Here is a 26,885-nt window from a genome sequence, read left to right on the forward strand (position 1 = left end):
ATACCCTATCTGGAGTACATCCTGTCACTCAGGATGTTGCTGCTATGTGCATAGTTGACAGTTGTATGGCTGCATCTGTAATTTGTGGTTATCAGAAACAGAAGTACCTGTACAAGATTGCTTGCCATGTGTTCTTGACATAGTCTCACGTACCATGCTTCATCTGCATTGTTATGCAAAACATTCCTTCCTCTCACAGCTTCTCCCATGACCTTGCCTGCATGCTTATGTGCACCAGACTTGAGACAGGCCTGGGTTTTGCTTGTTAGAGATCCGCACGTGTCAAAGGGAGACGTGGCCATTTATTGTCAAGGCAGGCTCCCCTACACCCACCCAACCTCACCCTGATGCATGAGGTCAGTTCCCATAGAGGTTGCAGGTCTCTATTTAAAAGTCAGTTCTGCTGGCCTCCCTGCACTTTTTAAAATTTTCTCCTGAATTACTTCCAAGCTGTTGATCTTTTCTGGGGAATGTGGTGCCAAAAAAGTGAAATAAGCCAGAAGCAGTCACACCTCAGATGAACAATGAGAAACTGTTGTCTTCCTGCTTTATGACAAGATTCCTGTATGTAACAAACCCAACCCAGATGGCTGACTTTTTTTTTCACTGTCACTCCAGGTCACTTGTTGTTTCCCACTTTTCTCCCTCTCATTATGTCAGTTATATTGACCCCCTCTCTAGGTGCGCTAGTTTGCAGTTCTCTGAAATCAGTCTTGTTCTGCTCAGGTTTCTAATTTCTCTGTGCCCCTCTTGATTATTTCTCTGTCACAACTCATACCTTCAACTCCTCCATATTTAGTATCATCTGTGAATTTGAACTTTGATGGACCCCATAAAAGAGACCTTCAAGTGTGCTACTGTCAATGTAGAGGTAACTCCTGAGCTAATTTTCCCTAAAAGCTGCAGAAGATTTACTGCAGGAGTTGGGTATTTTATAATTGTATTTACAAATTCTGTCTGGAGTGGATAAAAAAAGGCATGATGCTAATAATAACAAGAACAACAATAACAACAACAATAATAATAACAACAACAACAATAATAATAATAATAAACGAAATTAGATAAGGGGGCAGTGCAGGGCCCTTCTTCTGATTAAAAAATTTGTAAATTGCTCAGCTTCTTCTGAAATGCTGCTAGCTGGGGTGATTGTGGAGGGCATAGCAAGTTTTATACAAATGAAGACTAGGGGTTACTTGAGTGAGTATGCAGGCTGTGGAATCAGTGTGGTCTAGTGGAGAGGACTCCAGATAGTGAATCAGAAGACCTGAATTATTTTCCTGGCTATTGATCTGCTCTTTTAGCCTGGGCTAGTTGTTTCATGTTTAGATTGTAAACTCTTTTGGGCAGAAGCTTATTAGCGTAAGTGTTACTATATTGCGTTACTATATTAGCTTATAGCATTACTATATTGTCATCAAGGAAACATTTTCCCCAATTGTTCTTTTATGTTTTGTCCCCAGAAAAACAGAGTAGACATTTACTGTATCCTGGAGAAAGTATTACAGCAGGATGCCCAGGTCCTAGAGAGAAGGCTACTGAGCAAAATAATAACACTTGCCTCAAACCACATGAGAGAGACTCAGGTAAGTTAGATTAACGGAAGTGTTGGAGCATAAGCTTTTGTGGTCAAAGACCCACTTCACTGCTTTTGCAGATTCAGACTAACACGGCTACCCCTCTGATACTCAGGTAAGTTAGTTTTCCCTATATGCTAATGACAGGAATGAAAGCATTAAAACACTAATTAAAACATTTTTTGTAAACTATATACTGAAACTCCAGGATTAATGACTGCTAGGGGCCCACAGATCCCCACACCGTCCTCCAGAAATCCCAGGTCCTAAGCAGCATGTGACTAGTTTCATCTTGTTCAAGTTACACATGTGCTTAAGTGCTTTGTAAGGTCAGGATATTGTGACATATATCAGATGCAGAGAGGCCTACCGTTTCTTAACAAGCAAGTATTTTGTGAAGTCTACTAGGGATTTCATTATTGATACTGATTTTGTGTGGAAGGTGCTCTGATACTATGGTGTTAAGCAGCAGGATGAAACCTTTAAACAGAATCTGAGCTGTTTCCAAAAGAAGCAGTATTTGGATTTAGGGGATAGTTTATTCAGGAAAATTCTCTGAATATCTTGAAGCTGCCCACCTCCTCTGAGGGAAAAATATCATGTCACTATGATAGCCAATCATCCACCACAAATAGCTAATAGCGAATAGTCTAAGCAGCTTGCAAACAACTGAAAGGCTGACAAGTGTTTAGCCAAACGATTCAATGATTATTTATGACTCATGATTCTGTTCTCAGAAAGTTGGGTGGAAAACAGAAATAAGAACTTGATTCATTTGAGCAGCATTGGCTGGTGTAGTTGGCTTTAATCACTTCAGTCTCTCTCTTTTTGTATTTTTTAAGGAAGCAACAAATGAACTAAAAGTGGCAGCGAGCAACACATTAGTGGCTCTGGCATGCTGCTATTTCAATGAGGTGATGTATGAGCTTCAATGTCATCTGAAACCACTGAAGCTGTCTGACGTGTTCACTTTGATTACGCTGGACAACCTATCATCAGCCTATCGTATGTCAACTTCCATCTTTTGTTTCAAAGTTATTGTCTTCCATTTAAGGAGAGAGGTTCACGCTCTGTACAGCTACACAGAGTGCTATTTGGGGGGCATGAGATGAACTGCTGTGGCTGGTTCCAGTTGCTAGACCATGAGCTATCCACACCAAGGTGCAAGCTCTTATGCCCCATTTGAAGTTCTTAAAGGACAGGATTGAGGAAAATCAGGTCTAGTGGAGCTCTTCTCCATTCCATTTCTCATCCCTCCCCAGTGCTCTCTCTCCTACTCTGGGAGAGGATTGGGCATCTGGCACAGCTGCACATTGGTAGAGAATGCTCCTCCTCAGGGTAAATCCCCCACTGATTTTTTACTTCTGCCTTATCATTTGTGTACGCAGCACAAAATGACCTAGGAGCCCATAGCATCCGACCCAGCGGTGTTTCTAAATGCGATAGTAAGAAGGCAGATAACAGTCAATTGACTGTCTTCCTTTTCTTCTGGTCCTTCTTTTCAGCACTCAAGTGCATTCCTTTTGAGGGAATGACCCTGTACAGCATGAGCTCCATGCGGATGTTAGTCGGCGAGAGCAGGCTGAGGCAACCATTTTGTGGTGGTAAGTGCCAGCACTTATTGTAGATGTCCAAAATGGATATTTAGGGGCCTTGGTACAGAGTTAAGTGACTGATCGTTTACAAACAGGCTCTGAACTGGATTGTACCAGGGGCTGAGTCCTCATGCTCCTGTGGCACTCAGTGGAGTTGAGAGTGCTCCTTACTTTGCTGGAGGTGCTGAGCATTTGTAAGTTCAGGCCCTTTATGACTTGTGGATATTTTAAAAATAAACAAAAGCTGATGCTGCCCATGTGCCAGGAAATTCCTGGGGGAGAATGTGCAGGCAACAGACTGAATTACATTTAAAAATGTCCCGTTTTCCACCCCTCCACCCATTCCTCCTCTTTAGTTTCTTAATTATCATCTCCTTTCACCCTCTTTCTCTGTCCTCTGGTCTTCTCCACTTCTCTCTTCCTTTGCTTTTTAGTTGATGCTCAAGTAAGGCCACGTCTACACTATGCAGAAGATCAATGCTGCTGCAGTTGATCACCAGGGTCCAAATTAGCAGGTCTAGTGAAGACCCACTAATTCGAACTGAGTGGGTGCTCCCGTTGGCACCGGTAGTCCTGCTTCTCATGAGGAATAACACTCCTGTCAACCTTCCACTGTGTGGACAGTCTGAAAACACGATTTAAGATACGTCAACTCCAGCTGCATAATTAACATAGCTGGAGTTGCGTACCTTAAGTCAACTTTCCCCTTTAGTGTAGATCAGGCCTAAGGGATTAATCCTGCACCTTTGAGATAAATGGGAATTTTGCCATCAGCTTCATAGAACATAGGATTGAGCCTTAATTTTCCTTTCAAGGGCAGCGGGTGCATCTAATTTTAGGGCAAAATGCTGTCAAATCTCAGTATAGCTAATAGGAGTTAGGGGCACTGAACATCTTTCAGACAAACTGTAACCCAATAGGAAATCATACAGTTTTAGGGCTAAATAAGCAATAACTGCAGAGGACATGAATCATTCAGAAAACAGCTGGTCAAAATATTTTGTTTTTTTATTACATTTTTCATATTTTTTTCCAAGTTGATGGAATATTAAACTGAAAAAATGTCAATGACAGTTTTAATCAGGATGTGTTCAGTGTTTTTGTACAGCTAAAAAGGTGGCTGAAATTTGTTGATTTTTGAAACATGTGAATGATCTTTGTAATTTGAAATTTTGAAAAAAACAAGAGTAAACACTTTTAATTTAATTTAAACTACCTTTACAATCAGCTCTAATTAAGAGGTAACAAGGGAGAAAAAAATATGTTTTCAAATGATGGGAATTAAAAAGAGATGGAGAGAGACAAAAGAGAAGAAAGCCTTTTGAGAAACAAGAAACGGAAAGGAGGGAAGAGAAATAATTCAAAACTGTTATTGGATTTCATCAGCTGTTCCTGAATTGGGCATGGAATTGTAATAAACTACAAGCCTGGGTGTCTTCACTGATAAAACAACGTATCCTTATTACTATTGCATCCTTTTCATATTGCCTGTCTTTTTTCCTTCCATGCAGTTCTGGAAAAATGGTCAAGGGCAGTAAATCTATATTTTAGGAACTGGGAAAGGTGGCCATTTCCCAAAATGGGTAAATCTCAATTCTGTGATGAAATTCTTCCCCTCTATCGTCATGTGACAAGCAAATGGACCACATGTGAAGATTTGGAGGTGAGAATTGTAGGCTTTCTAAACCTTTATGAGAAATTATATTGTTAAATTCTCTGTGTATGGCACTCTTTGTGATGATGGAGTTCAATGGCAGGTTCTTTGGGATAGAACGGAGTATGATGTAAAACATTTAAAAAAGATTATAATGTCACAATCTCATGGAAATTCTGTCTGTACATAGTGTACATAGATTCCAGTTTTGTCACCTGACATGCAGATGAATATAGGAGAATGGGCTAAATTCATTCCTGGCAGATGTCTATTCAGTTCCAGTAGAGTTACAGCAGGAATGAGTTGGTTTAGTGTGCATACTAATCTGGGGAAATATCCCACTTGGGAAAGTTGTGAGGTGCAGTAGAATATAATTCTGAAACCAACACCATAGCTGTCTCTAGACTGGAAAAACTTGCCAGCTGTCTACACTGGCTGCTTGAATTTCCGGAAAAGCACTGACGATCTCATGTAAGATCGTCAATGCTTTTCCGGAAATACTATGCTGCTCCCGTTCAGGCAAAAGTCCTTTTCCGAAAGACTTTTGCGCAAAAGGGCCAGTGTAGACAGCACAGTAGTGTTTTCTGCAAAAAAGCCCCGATCGCGAAAATGGCAATTGGGACTTTTTTGCGGAAAAGCGTGTCTAGATTGGCCACGGACGCTTTTCCGCAAAAAGTGCTTTTGCGGAAAAGCATCCTGCCAATCTAGACGTGCTTTTCCGAAAATGCTTTTAACGGAAAACTTTTCCGTTAAAAGCATTTTCGGAAAATCATGCCAGTGTAGACGAAGCCCATGAGTCTTAACTCTTTACCAGGAAATATTGAGATAGGGCTGTTTCAACAGTGGAAAAGGGAAATTGCACTCGTCAGAAGTAGAAAAGATGGGCCCATTGCATGATATTGAATGAATTTGTAGGAACATAAATTCTGTGTCTCTATGTAGGTCAAGCAGGCCATTATCAAAGCCCTTGGTACTATGATGAGCCTCCTCCTGCATAAAGAAGATCATCAAGATAAGGTGTTCGAACAGATCCCATGGCTCCTTGAGCAATATAAAGAGGATGTTAATGTTTTTCATGTCACCAAGGTGAGATACTTATTAAAATAACTATCAATGTGTGCGCATAGGTGAACTGCACTAGCTGCTACCAGTGGCGTTTCCTGGTCTACATAGTGACTTGTTAGATAATAGATAAACACGCAAGTCTTGATTTTATAGACATGGTGACCCAGGTGACAAGTTTTGTAGGTAAAAGCCTCTCATGAAAAGTATCTTCTGTTTCTGGAGATGATAAGGAGGTAAGAAACAAAACACCTGTTCCCTCCCCCCGCCCCCCCATAAGATACTCCCTCCTTGTGATTTACTGGTACATCCTATCAACTCTGTGTCTCTCTTTTAGATTATAAATAAACTCCTCAGAGCAGGGGCTGCTGTGTGTTGTCTCTGGGCAGTATTAAATAAACTGCCAGTAGCTGAAAATTAATACTAAGAAGGCCTGAAGTGCATTGCTTTAGATTATATAACTAGATAGATATAAAATCACCGTCTAGTTCATCTACCGTTGTGTACAGGGCTGTTGTAGCTGTGTTGGTTCAAGGATATTAGAGGGACAAGGTGGGTGAGATAATATAATTAAAGATATTATTTCACCCACCTTGTCTCTCTTATTTCATCTACCCTCAGTATCACATGACCAAGGTAACTCTTGTCTGCTGATAGTGAGAGGATGGATTGAGGGCAGTTGGCTTCAGTAGTATGATTGAGCATGCTCAGTCTATGTGAGCTGGCTCAGTACAAGCCAAGCAGCAAATCCAGGGCCACAACCCTGCTGCCCTTCCCCCCTCCCCACTTCCTCCATGGTTTACTCCCAATCTATGTTGGCTTTCTGGTCCAGAATATGTGGTTGCTTTTGGGATTGGAATGCCCATGATTTTGAGGGAATCAATGTCTCATGGACTTGACTAAAAGTATCAGAGGACTACACAAGAGCCTAAATGTAGTAAAATATGTAGATTTCATCAGAGATATCCTGGAAGCTTCAAGCAGCAAAGAAGAAAAGTGTGTAGGTACCGGAAGGAGTTAGACTGTCATCTCATTATCAATAGCCTGGAAGAGAACATAAAATCATCATTGATAAAATTGGCAGATGAAATAAAAATTGGGGAGTGGTAAATAATGGAAAGGACAACTCACTGATTCAGAGTGATATAGATCATTTGGTAAACTGGGTGCTAACAATAAATGTGCATTTAAATATGGCTGAATGTAAATAGATGCATCTAGGAACAAAACAATGTAGGTGATACATACATGTTGAGGGATGCTTCCTGAGAAACAGTAACTCTGAAAAATATTTTGGGAAACTTGGTGAATACTCAGCTGAACATGACCTACAAATGCGATGCTGTGGCCAAAAAAGCTGAAGTGATACTGGGATGCATACATGGGGAAATCTCAAGGAGGAATATAGTGGGAAATGCAAAGTTCATTTCCACACTAGAACTGACCAACAGTTATTAGTAGATACCCCTGATACCGGCTTCCTGTGAGAAGAGTGCCTTCCACACCCTGCTTGGCTTATAGCAATTCAGCAGGATGCCATTTGGGCTGCACAGAGCCTCAGCCACTTTTCAGCAGCTCATGAACCAAATATTGCAAACATATATGCAATATACAGCCGTGTGCATTAAGAATATTGTCATCCACAGCACCAGCTGGGGGAAACACCTCTGACATCTTAGCAAGGTATTGTAAGCCCCAATAGATGCAGGACTCACTGTGAATCCAGCCAAGTGCCATCTTAGTGAACACAGTAGGAAGGGGAAAACTATAGCTCCTTGATAAATAAGGTCTAAGGCTTGTGTGACTGCCCCACCTCCATGACAAAGAAACAGGTGCCACAATACTTCAGACACAGTGGCTGCTTAGTACTCAACTTCATCACACTGGGCACCCTATTATTGGACCTGATGAAGAACACCCAATCACAGAAAGTCCAGTAATCAGAAGACTGTGAGGAAGCCTTCCAGGCCCTGTGAAAACAGCTGAACCAAGAGCTGGTCCTATCCCATCCAACTTCACAAAGCCTTCTATCCTTCAAATGGAGGTCTCGGAGGTAGGACCAGGAGTGGTACTATCTCAAGAAATAGGTGGGAAGGAGCACCAGATCCTTTATCTCAGCTGCAAGCTGTTCTCCTGAGAGACCTGCCGCCCTACTATAGCAAGGGAGGCCCTGGCCATCAAGTGGGTGATCTACACCCTGGGGGTATGTCTACACTACAAAGTGAATTCGAACTAACGGATGTTAGTTCGAATTAACTTTGATAGGTGCTACACTAGCGCTCCGCTAGTTCGAACTTAATTCGAACTAGCGGTGTGCTTAGTTCGAACTAGGTAAACCTCATTGAACGAGGACTAAGCCTAGTTCGAACTTACTAGTTCGAATTAAGGGGTGTGTAGCCCCTTAATTCAAATTAGTGGGAGGCTAGCCCTCCCCAGCTTTCCCTGGTGGCCACTCTGGCCAACACCAGGGAAACTCGTCTGCCCCCCTTCCGGCCCCGGACCTCTTAAAGGGGCACAGGCTGGCCAGCACCCAGCTAGCAGACCCTGCACCTGGCACGGCTCGAGCCAGCCACCCGCTGCCACCCACCCATCCCCCTCTTCCCGGGACCAGGCTGGCGGCTCTCGGGAGCCTGCCCAGGACCGCACCCGCCTGGTTTAGTGCGGACATCATGGACCTCGTCCACGACCTCCGCACTAGGCACAGAAAAGTGGCCATCTAGGGCAGGAGAGCTGCCAGCCTGGCCACCTAGGAGCAGGTGTGCATGAAAATGAAGGTGGTCCACTGAGACCCCCGACCCTGAGCCCTGAGCTTACAATGGCCGTCCTGGGTCAGACCAAAGGTCCATCTAGCCCAGTAGCCTGTCTGCCGACAGTGGCCAACCCTAGGGACCCTGGAGGGGATGGACCGAAGACAGTGATCAAGCCATTTGTCTCGTGCCATCCCTCTCCAGCCTTCCACAAACTTTGGGCAGGGACACCACTCCTACCCCCTGGCTAATAGCACTCCATGGACCCAACCTCCATCACTTTATCTCACTTCTCTTTAAACTCTGTTCTAGTTCTAGCCGTCACAACCTCCTGCAGCAAGGAGCTCCACAGGTTGAATCTTTGCTTTGTGAAGAGCAACTTTCTGTTAGTAGTTTGAAGCCTGCTACCCATTCTTTTCCTTTGGTGTCCTCTAGTCCTTCTATTATGGGGACTAATGGAGAACTTTTCTTAATGCACCCTCTCCACCCCACTCATGCTTTTATGGACTTCTATCCTATCCCCCCTCAGTCTCCTCTTTTCTAAGCTGAGAAGTCCCAGTCTCTTTAGCCTCTCTTTATATGGGACCTGTTCCAAACCTCTGATCATTGTAGTTGCCCTCCCCTCTCCCACCCTCTCTCTTCCCCTCTCCCACCTCCTTTTCCCAGTCTCCCCCAGTTTTGTTCAATAAAGACAGATTCTATTTTTGACCACACGTTTTCTTTATTTTGTACATCAGGAAGGGGGGCTAGGGAAGGGTAAGTGGAAGGAGGTGAGGGAGGAATGGGGTACGAGCCCCCGACGGGGAGGACTGGGCTGGCTCTGCGGGCTTCTGGGGGTGGAAGCTCTCCTGCAGCCCCCCAATTGCTCCCTCTCCCCAGATGGCAGCCTGCGGCAAGTACAGCCGGTCTGATGGCCGAGTGCTGTGATGTGCCCAGTGTGGGCACTCAGAGCACTCCAAGCCAGGACTGCTTTGCAAGAGGGGCACCCCTGAGAACTGTCTGTCCGGGGTGGGGGTCGGGTCCCTTTAAGCACAGCCCTCGGCTAGCCTGAGGCAGCAGCTCCATGCTCTAAGTCCTCATCTGATGCCCTGCCGGCACTGCTTCCGGCCATCCTTAACCCCGGTTCAGGGTCCACTTAATGTGGACATGCTAGTTCGAATTAGCAAAACGCTAATTTGAACTAGTTTTTTTAGTCTGGATGCATTAGTTCGAATTAGCTTAGTTCGAATTAACTAATTCGAACTAAGTTAGTTCGAATTAGCGCTGTAGTGTAGACATACCCTGGGATATTCTGTACTGGGGAAGCCCTTTCAACTGGTCACCAACCATGCACCCCTCAGATGGATTAATAACATGAAGGACACCAGTGCCTGAATCATGAGGTAGTACTTCCCGCTCCAACCCTATGACTTCTGTATGTTACACTGGGGCAGGGAAGGCTCATGCAAACACAGACTTCTCCCAAGTGGAAGGAGACGATGAAGAGGAAGGTCCACCAATGGACACCCTCTTAAGGGGGAGTGTTTGTGACAGAGGATACCCACCATGCATGGTTCAGCGGGGGCTAATCATGATCTGTGGGCTATGCCCCTTCATACTTGCTGGGAATGCTCCAACTGGAATCAGGATATAAAAGGGAGCAGCTCAGTTCTGTCTAGGCTGACAGCTGAAGGGAGCAGAGGTGCTTTGCAGGCTTTTGTGGAGGGACTGCCAGTGCCCTAGGATGCAGAAACCAGCCAGCCTGTGGTTCCAGTTGACCCCCCCACAACCATCCAATGCCACAGATGGAGGAGAGACCACGGAGTTACTGAGATGACCTGCTGCAGAAGAATGGTGGGAAGTAATCTATGTGAACTAAGCATTATTGAGTTGAGGTATTAGGCTTTGACTCTGCATGTTTTGGAAGAAACCCCATTGAGCTGCAAGACAAGGCCCTGGGCTGGGACCCTGTGGAGTAGGTAGAGCCTGGTGGAGAAGGGCTGGCCACTAGGCAACACTGGTTTGCCCCAAAGGGTGGTTGAGCACTAGGTTGCACGGTCGTACCTAGAAGGGCTTGGGTCATTGAGCTGAAGAGCCTCATTAAAGGGCTGCTGCACTGACCCTGACTATTAGGCAATGCTGCTCTAAGAACCAGGCCTGCTATGGTGGTTGGGGAGACTAGGTCACTTGGGCTGCCTTAGTTCTTTAACTCCTCCACAACCTGATACCATCCAAACAGGGTGGACCTACCCTGTGACAGGTGACTTACTTACAGTCTATAATATCTTCATGGGGAAATATATGTAATGACCTAGCAGAGAAAGGCATGATATGATCCAGTGGCTACAAGCTGAAACAGGATACATTCAGATGGGAAATAAGGTCTACCTTTTCAGTGGTGGGATATTAGCCATTCAAACCATTTACCAAGAGTCAAGGTGATCATTTTAAAATCAAGATTGGATTTTTTTCTGAAAGTTCTGCTTTAGGAATTATTTTGGCAATTTCTAAGGCCTGTGTCATACAGAAGGCCTGACTAGTTGATGACAATCATCCCTTTTGGCCTTGGAATCTATGAATTCCATGAACCTGCTTCAGTCATTGCATATTGCTCCTTTGTATGCCCACCTTCTAACTTTCACCCTCTGTTGTAGAGTCTGAGGCAGCTCTTGGAAGTCTCCGGTGAATATAAGATCCTTCTACCTGAAGGGAAATTTCAAGCCATCTGCAGTGCTCTGCACGACCAGGTGAGGGGAACTTGTTCTTGTATCACTTGAGCTTAAGCACAGCAGATCTGAAGCATATTAAGAATAAACATCTTTTGAATGCTAGTGAAGAGCCCGGAGACCTTCTCATGCCTTATTGGTTTCTGCTGGCTTAAGAATAAGCAGATAGTGGTCTCATTTTATTAGCTAAAATCCAGCTCAGTTTGTAAAGCAATTTTAGCATAAGCCAGTTCTTAGAGGGAGTTAGAGTTATATAGTAAAAACTGATCCCATCCAAATGGGGAGGACCTATCCTGTGACAGGGTGACTTAATTGCAGTCTATAATATCTATGTGGGGAAACATATGTAATAATCTAGCAGAGAAAGGCAGAACGTGAGCCAATAACTAGAAAATGAAGCTGGACAAATTCAGACTGCAAATAAGGCCTACATTTTTATGGTGGAATAATTAACCATTTGAACCAGTTACCAAGGGTCAAGTCTTGATTCAATTAGCTCTGCTGCTAAAAACACTTTGAAAGCATGAACTTCTGTTATCCAGTGTATCGGTCATTGTTTCTGATTCTTGTTGTGCAGTCAGTACCATTTATTTTGGGTTCAGAGCTCTATTTGGAAAGGTAGGAAGTGAGTGCTTAGAAATTAATTGAGCATCTTCTTTTCAGTTGCTTGTTCTGATTAGTTTTCCTTTGATCACTTCTCTTCTTCCCACAGATCTGTTCTCCAACTCAGCAGCTCATCATGGAAAATCAAATGGAGCTGTGCTATTGTATCCTACTGCTAGGTAGGGGAAGAGACTCCAAATTACACAGTAGTTTCCTTGTAACTTCCTTCTTTTGTAGGTGTGGTAAGAATGAGCTTTCAGTTGTTAGTGAGGATGTGATTTCTTCCTTTGCAGCCCGTTCTTCTCCTGATGACCTCATAGCATTTCTGCACTCGCAGCTGAAGATTGAGAATGAGACTGTTCGTGTGGCATCCCTGAATCTGCTCACAGCTATTATTGGTGCTGACTGTAAGTAACACAGGAGTAACTGTGACTGCTGCGATCATCGCCATCGTGCTGGGGGTTGAGTTGGGGACATCCAGAGCTAAAAGCATGAGCTGCTATAGGTTGATCTAAAGAACCAAGGCTTTGCAGGCATGGTAGGGCTATAACATACTCATGATCTCTGCAAATGGGGCACAGAGGATCTGTAACACAGGGGCGGATATAGGGCAGGGCGAGCGGGGTGGCCGCCCCGGGTCCCGCGCTTCAAAAAGCCCCGCGCACGCGCCGTGGTGCCACCGCGCATGAGCATGGCATCACTGTGCATGCGCCGTGGCAAAGGGGGGGCCCCGCGGAATTATGCTGCCCGGGGCCCCGCAAAACGGTCATCTGCCCCTGCTGCAACACATAGAGTCATATAGTCATAGATTATTAGAACTGGAAGGGACCTTGAGAGGTCATCAAGTCCAGTCCCCTGCCCTCATGGCAGGACCAAGCACTGTCTAGATCACCCCTGATAGGTGTCTATCCAATCTGCTCTTAAATATCTCCAGTGGTGGAGATTCCACAACTTCCCTGGGCAATTTTTCACAGTGTTTAACCAACCTAACAGTTGGGACGTGTTTCCTAATGTCCAACCTAAACCTCCCTTGCTGCAATTTAAGCCCATTGCTTCTTGTCCTATCATCAGAGGCCAAAGAGAACAATTTTTCTCCCTTCTCCTTGCGACACCCTTTTAGATGCATGCTCACCAGAGGGTTGGAAATTCACTAAAGGGACCCAGTGCTGCGCTAAGTAACTCCCATGTGGTCACACAGAAATCAACAGGGTTAATTAAGTGCTGAATGTAGCCTAAAATATTTTCAAGGTACAAATACAAATGTAATCTTGTGGCGGATGCATGTTAATAATAATGAGATAAAAACAAAATAGTACTCCTGACTGAATAAGTATTAGACACTCTAGAATAGATTCCGAATTCTGCTATACTGGTGGTAAACACAGACTAACTTCACTAACCTCCATTTGTCTAACTCTCTTACAATATTTCCATCAGGATAGTATGATGGTGCTATTTACAGAAGTGGAAATACTTCAGACTTAGACTGGTGTAACTGAGATCAGAGTCTGGTCCTATATTTTCCCCGCTGATTCTGTATATGAGTGAAGCTTGGTAGTACTCTTAAATAGGGCACAGGACACATTCTAATGTGGAGCATGAGTGTTTGGAACAAAGATATACTATATTGCACACTTCTCCTTATCTTTCAGTGCCTGAGACAAGAGTTAGAAAGTTTCTGATTGTGAAGGCAGTGCAATCTGCTCTCAGTGATCAGAGTGCTAAGGTAAGATTGTGTGTGGAATAGTGGTATTGCTGTTAATATCTGGGAAGTATTTCACTCAGTGGAGAGTCTGGCAATGAGACACATTTTTAGGGTGAGATTATTAATAGGGTTTCAATTAATCACAGTTAACTAAAAATTAATGCGATTAAAAATTGAAATTTATTAAATATTTTTGTGGTTTTTTACATTTTCAAATATATTGATTTCAATTACAACACAATGACAAGTGTGTACTATGCACTTTATATTATTTTTATAACAAACATTTGCATTGTAAAAATGACAAAAGAAATAATATTTTTCAATTCATCTCATAGAAGTGATGTAGAGCAATCTCTTTAGCGTGAAAATGCAACTTACAAATGTAGATATTTTTTGTTAACTGTAACGAAACAATGTAAAACTTTAGAGTCTACAAGTCCATTCAGACCTACTTCTTGTTCAGCCAGACACTAAGACAAACAAGTTTGTTTACATTTATAGGAGAAAATGCTGCCTTTTTCCTAATTACAGTGTCACCTGAAAGTGAAAACTGGCATTTGCATGGTACTTCTGTAGCCAGTGTTGCAAGGAATTTACATAACAGATGTGTTAATCAGTTGTACTTCAGCCACTATTCCAAAGAGATAAAAGCAAAAGCAAAAGGACTCTCATATCCTGTCTCATATTGCATGCAGAAGAGATAATAATAACTCGTGCATAATCTCTACCCTTGCAGGTGAGGATGGCAGCTCTCCATTTTGTCCTGAAGCTGCTCAGTTCAGGAAGTGTGGAGAATTGTGCAGCAGGGGATATGGTCGCCTATGTATTCAGAGAGTTCGATGTGTCCACCAGAAATCTGGTAAGGAGAGTTCTTAACACTTAGGACTCAGTTCTGCCATTCTGGCATGCTGATTGTTCCCCTTGACTTCAGTGGGAGCTTTGGATGCTCAAGGATGCAGCTGGACTGAAGGATTAGAGCTAGAATCTGATCAGTGATATTCGTGTAAAGCCAGGGTAATGCCCCTGACTTCAGTGGCATTATTTTGGATTTACACAAGTGTAACAGAGACCAGAATCTGATTCTGGATATTTACATCTGACAGTGCGACCTACATTCCTTAGACCTCGGGCAAGTCAGTGAAAATTCTGACAACACAATCTTTCAGTGAAATGCTCTTGTATAAGGAAGCACATCTTTTTTATAAATAGACTCTTGATACAATTGCAGTGCCGCTTGTTAAGTTATTGTGGTCACACATAGGTTGGCTGTGTCAGTGTCATAGATGCATTCCTATACTCTCAGGCTGTTAAAGTTGAAGCAAAATGCAGGTCAATGTAGCACTTTAAAGACTAACAAGATGGTTTATTAGATGATGAGCTTTCGTGGGCCAGACCCACTTCCTGATCTGAGGAAGTGGGTCTGGCCCACGAAATCTCATCATCTAATAAACCATCTTAAAAAAAAATAAAAATAAATAAATCTTGTTAGTCTTTAAAGTGCTACATTGTCCTGCATTTGCTTCAGCTACCCCAGACTAACACAGCTACATTTCTATCGCTGTTAAAGTTGAATTTCTATTTCTATTTAATCAGATAAGAACATAAAACATGAATGGCCATTCTGGATCCCCCAGACAAATGGTTCATGTAGCCTGTCTTCTGACAGTGGTGGGTGTTATGTGCATCAGAGGGAACAAACAGAACAAGGCAATTGTTGAGTGATCTCTCCCTTGTTGTCCAGTCCCAGCCCCAGGCAGTCAGAGATATAGGGACACCCATATCATGCATCTCTGATCATCTTATATGGCTCTATCATACCCCCCTGTAAGCATCTCTTTTCTAAGATGAATGGTCCCAGTCCTTTTAACTTCTCCTTGTATGAGTTGTCCCATATCCCATATCATTTTTGTTGCTTTTCTCTGAACTTTTTCCAATTATAACCTAACTTTATTTAAGTTGGAGGACTACAATTGCTTGCAATATTCAAGGTGTGAGTGTACCATGGATTTGAAACAGTGGCATGATGATATTTATCATATTATTATTCATCCCTTTTCCTAGTGGTTCCTAACATACCATTAGCATTTTTAACTGCAGCTGCATGTTGAACAGATGTTTTTAGAGGACTATCCACAATGACTCTGAGATTTTTCTTGAGTGCTACAGCTAATTTAGACCCCATCAATTTGCATGTACAACAAGGATTATGTTTTCCAATGTGCCGTACCCAGGTACAGTAATGGAGTTCACAATAAAGAAGGCAAATAATGTCCAGTATAGCCGGAGAACTTTCATTCTTCATTCTTTTAAAATTAGCCTCAGGAAACTTTTCATCAGATTGGATCTCTGATTGGGCTGTTAGCACCATACACCTGTGATTCAGTTACGACATCGCGTCAGAGGGTGGTTGACTGTATCAACTGTCTTCTCAATATACAAGGTGAGGAGACCATGAGCAGGTGTAAGTAACTCTTCACTTTCTTTCATTGTTGTAATGACCATTTTTTCCATCTGTAATTCTTTCTGTCTTGTTAGCAACACTTATATAACAGAACGATTGGGGCCTTGTAAGTACATTGCTGGAAGAGAACTGCACAAATAATAAATAATCTGCAAATATTAGAGGGTGGACAAAATATAGCACACAGGCCAGATCTGCCCTTCTCCCCAGAATTTCTGTCTGGAGCGCTCAGCTGATTAGCAAGCATGCCAGCAGCATGTGTTCAGCTGCCCCTCTCCGACCTTGCTCCATCCTATCTGCTGCTAGTGGTGTGTGGAGGGGAGGTGAGCAGGGAGACGTGCAGAAGTCAGGGTGACCCCTTTGCCCTTGTCATCATCTCTGCAGAGCAGAGTTTGGGGAGAGGGACACATACGATAGTGCTGCTCCAGTCTGAAGTATGGTGAGTAACGGAGTGCCTATCTAAAGAGGCAGTGCACTGTTTCTAAGATTTCTCTGGCAGCCAGCATGTCCCTCTCTCTCTCTCTCTCTCTCTCTCTCACACACACACACACACACACACATTGTCTCACACACACTCTCTCCCCCGCCATATGCCCATATGCCCCCGCTCTGCAGAGTGGGGTGGGGAGAGGGAGATGACAGAGCAGGACAGCTTTCCCTTAAAGAGACTGAGAGCAGAGTGGCTACTGAAACCAGATATACAGAGAAAGATGCTCCACACAGAATACAGTGCCTGTTTAATCCTGTACGAATCACAATGAATCACATGCCATTACTGTTAACTTTCAGACATAGGGGCTACGTCTAGACTACATCCCTTTTTCGGAGGGATAAGGGATCTTTCGGAAAAGGCTTAATTTTCCGCAAGATCAGCATCTAGACTGGCGCTTTTCTCCGGCAAAGCTCCGTGCCGAAAAAAGCTGCAGCCATTTTTATGCTAATGAAGCAGGGGAGATTTAAATCCCCGCTTCATTAGCAATTGCGATACGTCTAATTTACATCCCTTTTCCGAAAAAGGGATGTAGTCTAGACATAGCCTGACGGTAAAATTCTGACTCCGTTAAAGTCAACAAGAATTTCGTCATTGGCTTTAGTGGGGCCAAAATTTCACACACAGCTGGTAATAACATACCCCATAGATCCTCCTGTATGATTATCTATGGATCAGAGGTTCAGTTTTATTAAATGTTGCCATACTTTTTCTCCTTTTCTCTATCCTAGGTCAGTGCACTAACCTGGGGTCAGCAGAGGAGGAGCTGAGTTGTCTCCGTGAGGCACTAACAACTCCAGACCCTGAGGCTCTGTTTCAAGCATCTTCCAAAATGGCTAAGGTAACAAACACTAGGTGACTGTCCTAGTGGCTGTGCACCATTCATTTTCCCTTGTCCAGAGGACTGGAAAAGGGCAAATATAGTGCCCATCTATAAAAAGGGAAATAAGAACAACCCAGGAAACTACAGACCAGTTAGTTTAACTTCTGTGCCTGGGAAGATAATGGAGCAAGTAATTAAGGAAATCGTCTGTAAACACTTGGAAAGTGGCAAGGTGATAGGGAACAGCCAGCCTGGATTTGTAAAGAACAAATCATGTCAAACCAATCTGATAGTTTTCTTTGATAGGATAACGAGTCTTGTGGATAAGGGAGAAGTGGTGGATGTGGTATACCTAGACTTTAGTAAGGCATTTGATACAGTCTCGCATGATATTCTTATCAATAAACTAGGTAAATACAACTTAGATGGGGCTACTATAAGGTGGGTGCATAACTGGCTGGATAACCATACTCAGAGAGTAGTTATTAATGGTTCACAATCCTGCTGGAAAGGCATAACAAGTGGGGTTCCACAGAGGTCTGTTTTGGGACCGGCTTTGTTCAATATCTTCATCAACGATTTAGATATTGATATAGAAAGTACGCTTATTAAGTTTGCAGATGATACCAAGCTGGGAGGGGTTGCGACTAATCTGCAGGATAGGGTCACTAATTCAAAATGACTTGGACAAATTGGAGAAATGGTCTGAGGTAAATAGGATGAAGTTTAAGACAAATGCCAAGTTCTCCACTTAGGAAGGAACAATCAGTTTCATACATACAGAATGGGAAGCGACTGTCTGGGAAGGAGTACGGCAGAAAGGGATCTAGGGGTTATAGTGGACCACAAGTTGAATATGAGTCAGCAGTGTGATGCCGTTGCAAAGAAAGCAAACATAATTCTGAGATGCATTAACAGGGGTGTTGTGAGCAAGACATGAGAAGTCATTCTTCCGCTCTACTTTGCGCTGGTTAGGCCTCAATTGGAGTATTGTGTTCAGTTCTGAGCACCGCATTTCAAGAAAGATGTGGAGAAATTGGAGAGGGTCCAGAGAAGAGCAACGAGAATGATGAAAGGTCTAGAGAACATGACCTATGAGGGAAGGCTGAAGGAATTAGGTTTGTTTAGTTTAGAAAAGAGAAGATCGAGGGGGAACATGATAGCAGTTTTCAGATATCTAAAAGGGTGCCATAAGGAGGAGGGAGAAAACTTGTTCATCTTGGCCTATGGGGATAGAACAAGAAGCAATGGGCTTAAACTGCAGCAAGGGAGATTTAGATTGGACATTAGGAAAAAGTTCCTAATTGTCAGGGTAGTCAAACACTGGAATAAATTGCCCAGGGAGGTTGTGGAATCTCCATTTCTGGAGATATTTAAGAGTAGGTTAGATAAATGTCTATCAGGGATGGTTTAGACAGTATTTGATCCTGCCATGAGGGCAGGGGATTGGACTCGATGAACTCTCAAGGTCCCTTCCAGTCCTAGTATTCTATGATTCTATGATTGTTTTATGCTTTTGTGATGTCTTTCCACACTTGGAGCGAGCTATGGGAGTGAGGCATTCATGGGTAATCAGTAACATGCTTTTCATAGGTATATGCTATGAATGCCATGTAAAAAACAAACAGATTCCAGACAGTTGCATGAACATGCCCATGCATGTGCGCGCGCACATCCATCCATCCATCCATCCATCCATCCAGGGGGAAAATATGTGAGCGGGACATCAAGCTGAGAAACCAGTCTTGGCACCTTGTGTGTTTACCTGAACCTATATTTGTGTGCATGCATCTCTTTGCATATTTTTATATTTTGTGAAAAGATGTCATGTACATAATAGAATATAAACTGGAAATTTACATCCTGTTTGTCCCATACAATGTTGTGCTAACTGTACAACCTAAGATCTAACCTGATATTATTAGTGTAGAATAGAGATGTGGTAGCTAGAAAGATTACAGAGAAAATTTTAATTGCAACTGCCTTGCCAGATATGAGCCCAATTAGCAATTTGCTGATGAATACATTATTTTCCTATACAGCTCTTAGGCCTCCTTTCTTAAAAGTACTGGAGCCGACTATCATTGCAATCTTTCCTGTTTTTGATCTGTCCACAGGTGGTTAGTAAGTACTTTCCCTCTGAACAAGCCACAGATTTTATTGAGGCCATACTGGATCGTATGCTGTCTGCTAGCCCCTCCTGTGCCACAGCAGCCGGTCTGTGGATGAAGATCATCCTGAAGGAGTGTGGAGGTGCCATGCTGGATGAGGTAAAATAGAAGCTGGAGAGGTTTTTCTGGCTAACCTGCAGGCTTTCAGGTCTTTGCCATCATTTGCAGTGAACACAAGTCTTGCTGTTTCTCCCCCTGGGATTGGAAGTTAATTCCATCTGTGTTCCTATCCTGAGTCAGGCAATGGGGGAATCAACAGCAGAAGACAGAGATAATCTAACGGTACATCTGCACTAGCTCGTTAGTTCGAGCTCGGTAGGGTAATGAGGGCAAGCGGAGTTGCAAATGAAGCCCGAGATTTAAATATCCCGGGCTTCATTTGCATGTTCCCTGGCGCCACCATTTTTAAATCCCCCTTACTCCAAACTCCGTGCCCGCGGCTACATGCGGCATGGACTAGGTCAGGCGTGTCCAAAGTCCGGTCCGCGGGCCAATTGTGGCCCGTGTTCCAGTTTAATACGGCCCCACAGGTAATTTGGCAATATCTATCTTTTATGGCCCCCAACGAATCCATATGTATTGAGATGAATACATTGTAAAATCTCAGTTAATGTCAGTTGGTCTAAATCAGTTATAAATATATTTGGACACAACATGTATACTTGGTGTTATGTTCCTGTTCATATTTTTTGAACTTAAAAGTTGACAGACAACCTTTATTACCAATAATATGTAATGTATTTACAATGTTCCTGACATATATTTCAGCTTCCTGGATTTTTTTTTCATCTGGCCTTCAGATATGAAAGGCAGAGTGATTTAACACCTGTTTAGATTTGTCATCCATGTGACGAAATGAAAAGTATGCCGTTTGCAATAAACTTTGCATAAAATAGTTAATTTGCATTTAATTTTAATGGTTCAAAGAATGTCAGGCAAAATGGTCGGCCCTCACGCATGTTCACTTCATCAAATCTGGCCCTCTTTGAAAAAAGTTTGGACACCCCTGGACTAGGTAGTTCAAATTAAAGATCCTAATTCGAACTACCGTTACTCCTCATGGAATTAGGATCTTTAATTAGAACTACCTACTCCGTGCCGCGTGTAGCCGCGGGCACGGAGTTCGGATTAAGGAGGATTTTAAAATGGCAGCACCCGGGAACATGCAAATGAAGCCTGGGATATTTAAATCCTGGGCTTCATTTGCAACTCTGCTTGCCCTCATTACCCTACCTAGCTCGAACTAACGAGCTAGTGTAGCCGTACCCCAAGGGAAAAGGAAGATGCTTGATTAGTTGTCTATCTTATTGTCACAGTTTCCAGCCATGAAAGGCTTGGAAAAATTAGACTCCGAGTAAAATGCAAAAAGAGAATATCCGGCCCCAAGAGACAAGCTAAGTGAACTACGTCTTAGGGCCTCAGATAATGAGGGGTCTCTAAAAATACCCCCAAATTACTAGTTTTTACTTGCCTCTTTGCCTATGTACAGATAGATAGATAGATAGATAGATAGATAGATAGATAGATAGATAGATAGATAGATAGATAGATAGATAGATAGATAGATAGATAGATAGATAGATAGATAACTTGATTATTTCTATTTTCATTGTCCTTTCTGTTAGAATAATACATGTTTTTTTGGAAATGCAATGAGGCCTCTTTAACTTGACATAGCTTAGGGCCTCAGCATGTCTTAACCCGGTGTTGCAGCCAGGTATGGGCAGAGATATGTATAATTTTTGTGGGTTAAATCTATGCAGCCATGTCTAAATACTTGTTTTTTGAAGGAAGGATTTTCTACAAGAACAGCAAATTGCTAAACGACTAAATAAACGTTTTGGTTCTGCAGAATGAATGGAGAGAATGGAAAAGGGACATTTTTTCTGGTTTTATTCTGTCCAGGTGCCAGCTATCCTGAGTAGAATATACATTCACATGCCTACCATCAAGCAGGGTAGCTTGAGGCAGTTCCTGGTGGAGGCAGTGTCCATTCTAGGTCACCATCACCTAGAGGCAGTGATCTTCAGCCTCCTCCTCAAACGTCTGCCGATGGACAGGTATATAGTGCTCCTTACAGTGTTCATTTTGGTAACCATGGATCCCACGGCTTCACTGGAAGATGTAAGGCTTCATTTAAGCCACAGACAGTTTGAGATAATTCCTAAAGGTTAATAGCTTGGGTCTTTCTGCAGAAAGGTCCAAGACCATGTCAAGGTGGGTGCAGGGAGAAATTAAGTGTCATTCTGTTTCCATTAATTAATAGTTGCTTTGGCATCCTAAAGACTTCCCTTTACTGGCATCACTGGAGTGGACTTTTGCCTCTCCAGACCCCTGAACTAACATCACCCTGGAAATTGCCAGTGACTGTTCGTTTTCTGGTAGCATGAAAGCTTCAAATCCAAATTCCTGGCTGATTAGCAAGGATAGGGCACCAGGCTTTTGGTATCAGCAAGGGTATGGCTGCTGGAATGGAATTGTCATTCTTGGTACTTAAAGACAGGGTGGTAAGCATATCTATCATTTCATTCAAACATCCCTAGCTGAATTATCAGTCATCAGTGCAGGAATCTAAGAACATGAGAACGGCTGTAGTGGGTCAGACCAAACGTCCATCTAGCCCAGGATCCTGTCTTCAGACAGTGGCCAATGCCAGGTGCCCCATAGGGAGTGAACAGAACATGCCCATTCTGGCAAATAGAGGCCAGGGAATGCCATTTGTGAAGAGGTCATGGGCTAGCCACAAATATTTGTTCTCATAGTTGTACATCCAGTTAGTAGGAAGATCATTTTTCTTTCTTCAACTTGTCTCCCAGGCCGTAGATCTTTGGGCATCACATGCTCATGATTCCATATCTACTGAGAAGTAGGAAAACAGGAACTGTGATTAGAGCTCTGTGTCCTTTCCTTCTGAAGTCTAGCATTAATGGTTATGGTGCAGTAAGACTAGGGTTGTGTCTATACAGCACCCTAAACTTGAAATAAGATGCACAATATGCACTCTGCAAATTGCGTATCATATTTTGCATAGCCTATTTTGAAATGTGGCGCTTCTACACAGCACCAAATGTCGAAATAATGTGCTATTTCAAGCCATCCCTTATCCCTCATGCAACAAAGTTTATTGGGATGGCAAAATAGTGTGCCCATTATTTTGAAAAATATTTCAAAATAACGGGCTGCTTGTGTAAATGTGGGGTAGCTATTTCAGGATACCTCCAGGATCCCCAAATAGTCATGCACTGTAGAAATGTAACCTGAAATGTAATTTAACTTAGTTCTGTAACTAGAAACTCAATATGTAAAACATGAGGACCATATAAGGAGGACAGCACTCTGAACTTGCTCATCATAGGCAGGGCTTGACAAATAATACAATCTACTCACCCATGGCGTGTAGATTGTAACCTGGAAGAGCCAGGTTTGGGCGATCTGTGCATGCGCAGATCGCCGGACAGCGCGGTTGGTGAGCCCTGATCATAGTCAAGGAGAAAATTTGTTCTTTACTTGAATATGATGCATATAGTCAGAGCCACAAAAGTCTCCAGGGGTCACATATAACTTATGTTAAATTGCAGTGACACCACTGAGCTGTGGAGATCTCTGGGGACAGATCCCTTGCTCGCCCCTCAAGTCCTGAAGGTCCTAATAGAAAGAATAAAGACTCCAACAAGCCAAGAAGGAAGCACGACCTCAGAGACAGAAACTGACCTGCATTTAGCAGCTGCTGAACCTCTCACAGTAAGTTAGACGACAGACATGTATTTCTCTGCCTTGTGACACACATGCTGATGGAAAGCTAGATGAGTGGTATAATATTGTCATATGGGCACTTCTTTTCTGAAGTACTGTTTCCTGGATTCCAGCTGTGCTTTCTGTGGAACAACAGATGGCAGATTTAGAGTATGTGGCTGATTCACTTAATAATATCTGGCAATTAGAAAGTCTTTGAATCAGATTTCTTACAGTGCTTTGCAAATGTTTTGTGCAACTCATAACATGCCTTGATAGGTCGTACACATTTTTACAGATATGGGACGCTAAGGCACACATGGAGTGAATTGCTCTCGGTCATTCATCAAGTTAGTGACAGGAGTGGGAATTTAGTCCAGCAGGTATCAGAAGGGGAGAGAGTGTGATAGTGTTAGGAAGAGACCTCTTCTTTTACCATGCTCTCCTTTCAGGCAACATGTGCCATCTTTGAAGTGGTGTCAGCATTGCAGTTGAGCAAAACTGTGCAGGAGCTGTTCCCGGAGTTGTTCACTGTTCTTCTGCAGCAGATCAGCCAAACCCTAGGACAAAAGATGCCTTTGCCCAGGATGAGCAGCCGAAGGAGGTTATTTAGAAAAGGACAACAACTATGTGAGGGCAACCCTTGCAGGTAATTAGAAGAAAGGGAGCAAAACAAAGAGAATCCCAGTACATTTGTGTGACACTCCCCAGGAGTTCTCAGGGTTATGAGGCACCTTACCATCACCTGCTTTTAATATGAGAAAGTCTTGTTTGTGCTTGCTATAGGTCAGTTCCCTGAAACCACCAACCTCTGGCAACACAAACACTACTATCTAGGCCTCCTCAGGCCTCAGTCTCTTTGTCCTCTCTTTCTGACTACAGCTTAGAGAATCTCTATCAACGGATTCTCCTCTAAGAGAAGTCTCCCTGCATCTCCCCACCAATCGGCTTTCCCCCATCTCTTAGTTTAAAAACTGCTCTACAGCCTTTTAAATGTTTAGTGCCAGTAGTCTGGTTCCACCCTGGTTTAGGTGGAGCCCATCCTTCCTGTATAGGCTCCCCCTCTCCCAAAAGTGTCCCCAGTTCTTGATAAATCCAAACCCCTCTTCCCTACACCATTGTCTCATCCACACATTGAGACTCTGAAGCTTTGCCTGCCTACCTGGTCCTGCGCGTGGAACTGGAAGCATTTCCAAGAATGCCACCATAGAGGTCCTGGATTTCAGTCTCTTTCCTAGCAACCTAAATTTGGCCTCCAGGACATCTCTCCTACCCTTCCCTATGTCATTGAGACCTACATGTACCACGACCACCGGCTCCTCCCCAGCACTACACATAAGTCTATCTAGATGCCTCTAGCATTTTGTCTCTTTTGCTCTCTGTTTCCCTCAAACACTCCTGTGGGTGTCCCTTTAGGCAGATTCCTTATTAATGGGATAATAGGTTTGTTGATTCTATAGCCCCACTCTAGCCAGGCAATCAGGTACATTTCTATCCAATTAGGCTTTCTCTGGGGAAGCTAATTAGTACTAGTAGTTACCAGAGTGCTGACCCCAAGTGCAAGCTCTCAGCACCCTGTCACATCTCGCTGGACATAGGGCCCCAAAATAACCATTAGTGATCACTAATCTCTCTGTGTCCCAGCTTTTGGGGTCTGGTTGTGTATTTTTTCCATATTACTGTACTGTGCTAGTGCCCATACACCTTGCAGATAGGAGAAAGTGACTGCAAAATGTTGTCCATAGCAACACTAGTAATATGAGATGTATGAGACTGAAATACCTCCTGGAATTAAGTCCTTCCAAAAAGAGTGGTCCTCAGGATACTGTCAATGGATGAACTGTCAATGAACAACAGACCTGACAAGTAACTGGGGTTTCCTGACTGCTTAGGCTGTGCCTTTCTATTGGTTACTACAGTTCTGTGCCTCTTTTCCCCCAGGCTTTCTATTGAAGCATTAGAGGCTGTGCTTCTCAAGGCTACGAATGAGAAACTGATAAGAACTCTCTGGATGCAGAAAACTTGGATGCTTCTTGAAAATCCGCAGACTCACCACGAGGGGGTGTGTTTGCTGGTGAGGTAAGAGATCTAGGAGACAGCACTTCATCCTCAGGGATCGGCAACAAATAGAGTGACTGACAGGGAACTTTCAGGTATAGCTTTGTGCGGGGTGCCCTGGGTGAGAAACACAGAGCTTCCATGCGTAGGTTTTAGAGTTGTATGGTCATAGCAGCTAAGCTTTTGAAGTGCACAGTCTGCCCCATAAGTGGTTCCTTTTGTCTTCCAGGGTTCTGCAAAGATCTGGAGTAATAACAGTGGAGATCATACAGAGCCTCCTTCCCTGGGTAAATTCCCCATCAGAAAACCAGCGAGTCACCAGCACAGCTTTCTTTGCTCAGGTATGAGCAGTTCCACCATTAGGCTGTTATCTGTTGTTTACCTTTCTCTGGGGAATTGTACAGTTCAGTTCACAGGAATTCATTTTAGATAGTAGAATGTGTCCTTTATAAGGAAATCTCATAAGGAACTTCATTACACCTTTCTTAATCATTTTCTCTTTGTTATTTTTGGGGCCTAAACTAGCCTAGCCTAGCTGCCTATTCTAGTTGCTGGTTAAGAGAGAGTGAGCAAGATATAGATAGGCTACGTCTACATTGGCAAGATTTTGCGCAAATAGGGTATGTCTACACTACAGCACTAATTCGAATTAACTTAATTCAAATTAGTTAATTTGAAATAAGCTAATTCGAATGAGTGCATTTAGACCTAAAAACTAATTCAAATTAGCATTTTGCTAATTCGAAATAGCATGTCCACATTGAGTGGACCCTGAACCGAAGTTAAGGCTGGCCAGAACCAGTGCCGTCAGGGCATCAGGTTAGGACTTAAGGTGTGGAGCTGCTTCCTCAGGCTAGCCGAGGGCTGTGCTTAAAAAGACCTGACCCCCATCCCGGACAGACAGTTCTCAGGATTCCCCGCTTGCATGTCTAACTCGATGGGGACATCAAAGCAGTCCTGTCTTGGAGTGCCCTGAATGCCCACACTCGGCACATTTCAGCACTCGACCATCAGCCCGGCTGCACTTGCCGCAGGCTGCCATCCGGGGGAGGTCAATCAGGGGGCTATCAGGATCCAGGAGGCCCTACAGGAAAGCTTCCACCCCGAGGAGCCCGCAGAGCCACCCCAGTCCTCCCCATCGGGGGCTCGTGCCCCATTCCTCCCTCACCTCCTTCCACTTACCCTTCCCAAGCCCCCTCTTCCTGATGTAAAAAATAAAGGACACGTGTTCAAAAAAAGAAACTCTCTTTATTTAACAAAACTGGGGGCGGGGGGGATTAACCTCTGGGGGACTGGGAAAAGGAGGTGGGAGAGGGGAAGAAAGAGGGTGGGAGAGGGGAGGTAGAAACCTGGGAGGAGGGAGCTGGAAGGGGGAAGCCAGGGGAAGAAGGAGGAGGGGAAGTATAAAACTATGGTACGCCATATCTTCAGAACTGTCTACAGATGTGGTCTTCTCACCTCAAAAAAGATATGGCCTTAGAAAGGGTTCAGAAAAGGGC

At 43.6% G+C, this 26,885-nt stretch overlaps 2 protein-coding genes across 2 annotated transcripts; both read left to right on the forward strand.

The window, feature by feature from the left end:
- Positions 1–2,481: 2,481 nt before the first annotated feature.
- Positions 2,482–7,448, forward strand: LOC149525967 (maestro heat-like repeat-containing protein family member 2B). Its single transcript, XM_089776540.1, has 4 exons — positions 2,482–2,582; positions 3,083–3,181; positions 4,684–4,835; positions 5,769–7,448. The coding sequence occupies exons 1-4, from the start codon at positions 2,495–2,497 to the stop codon at positions 5,931–5,933; spliced, it is 504 nt and encodes a 167-aa protein (XP_089632666.1). The 5' UTR covers positions 2,482–2,494; the 3' UTR covers positions 5,934–7,448.
- Positions 7,449–14,391: 6,943 nt separating this feature from the next.
- On the forward strand, positions 14,392–26,583 carry LOC142825339 (maestro heat-like repeat-containing protein family member 2B). The gene is made up of 9 exons (XM_075917295.2): positions 14,392–14,510; positions 15,968–16,091; positions 17,334–17,443; positions 19,543–19,695; positions 21,502–21,656; positions 23,175–23,337; positions 23,781–23,977; positions 25,270–25,407; positions 25,616–26,583. Exons 1-9 carry the CDS (start codon positions 14,394–14,396, stop codon positions 25,731–25,733), a joined length of 1,275 nt encoding a protein of 424 aa, XP_075773410.2. The 5' UTR covers positions 14,392–14,393; the 3' UTR covers positions 25,734–26,583.
- Positions 26,584–26,885: the final 302 nt, after the last annotated feature.

This window comes from Pelodiscus sinensis, chromosome 1 (assembly GCF_052426305.1).
Source record: "Pelodiscus sinensis isolate ZL-2025 chromosome 1, ASM5242630v1, whole genome shotgun sequence".
Classification (NCBI taxonomy): Eukaryota; Metazoa; Chordata; order Testudines; family Trionychidae; genus Pelodiscus; species Pelodiscus sinensis.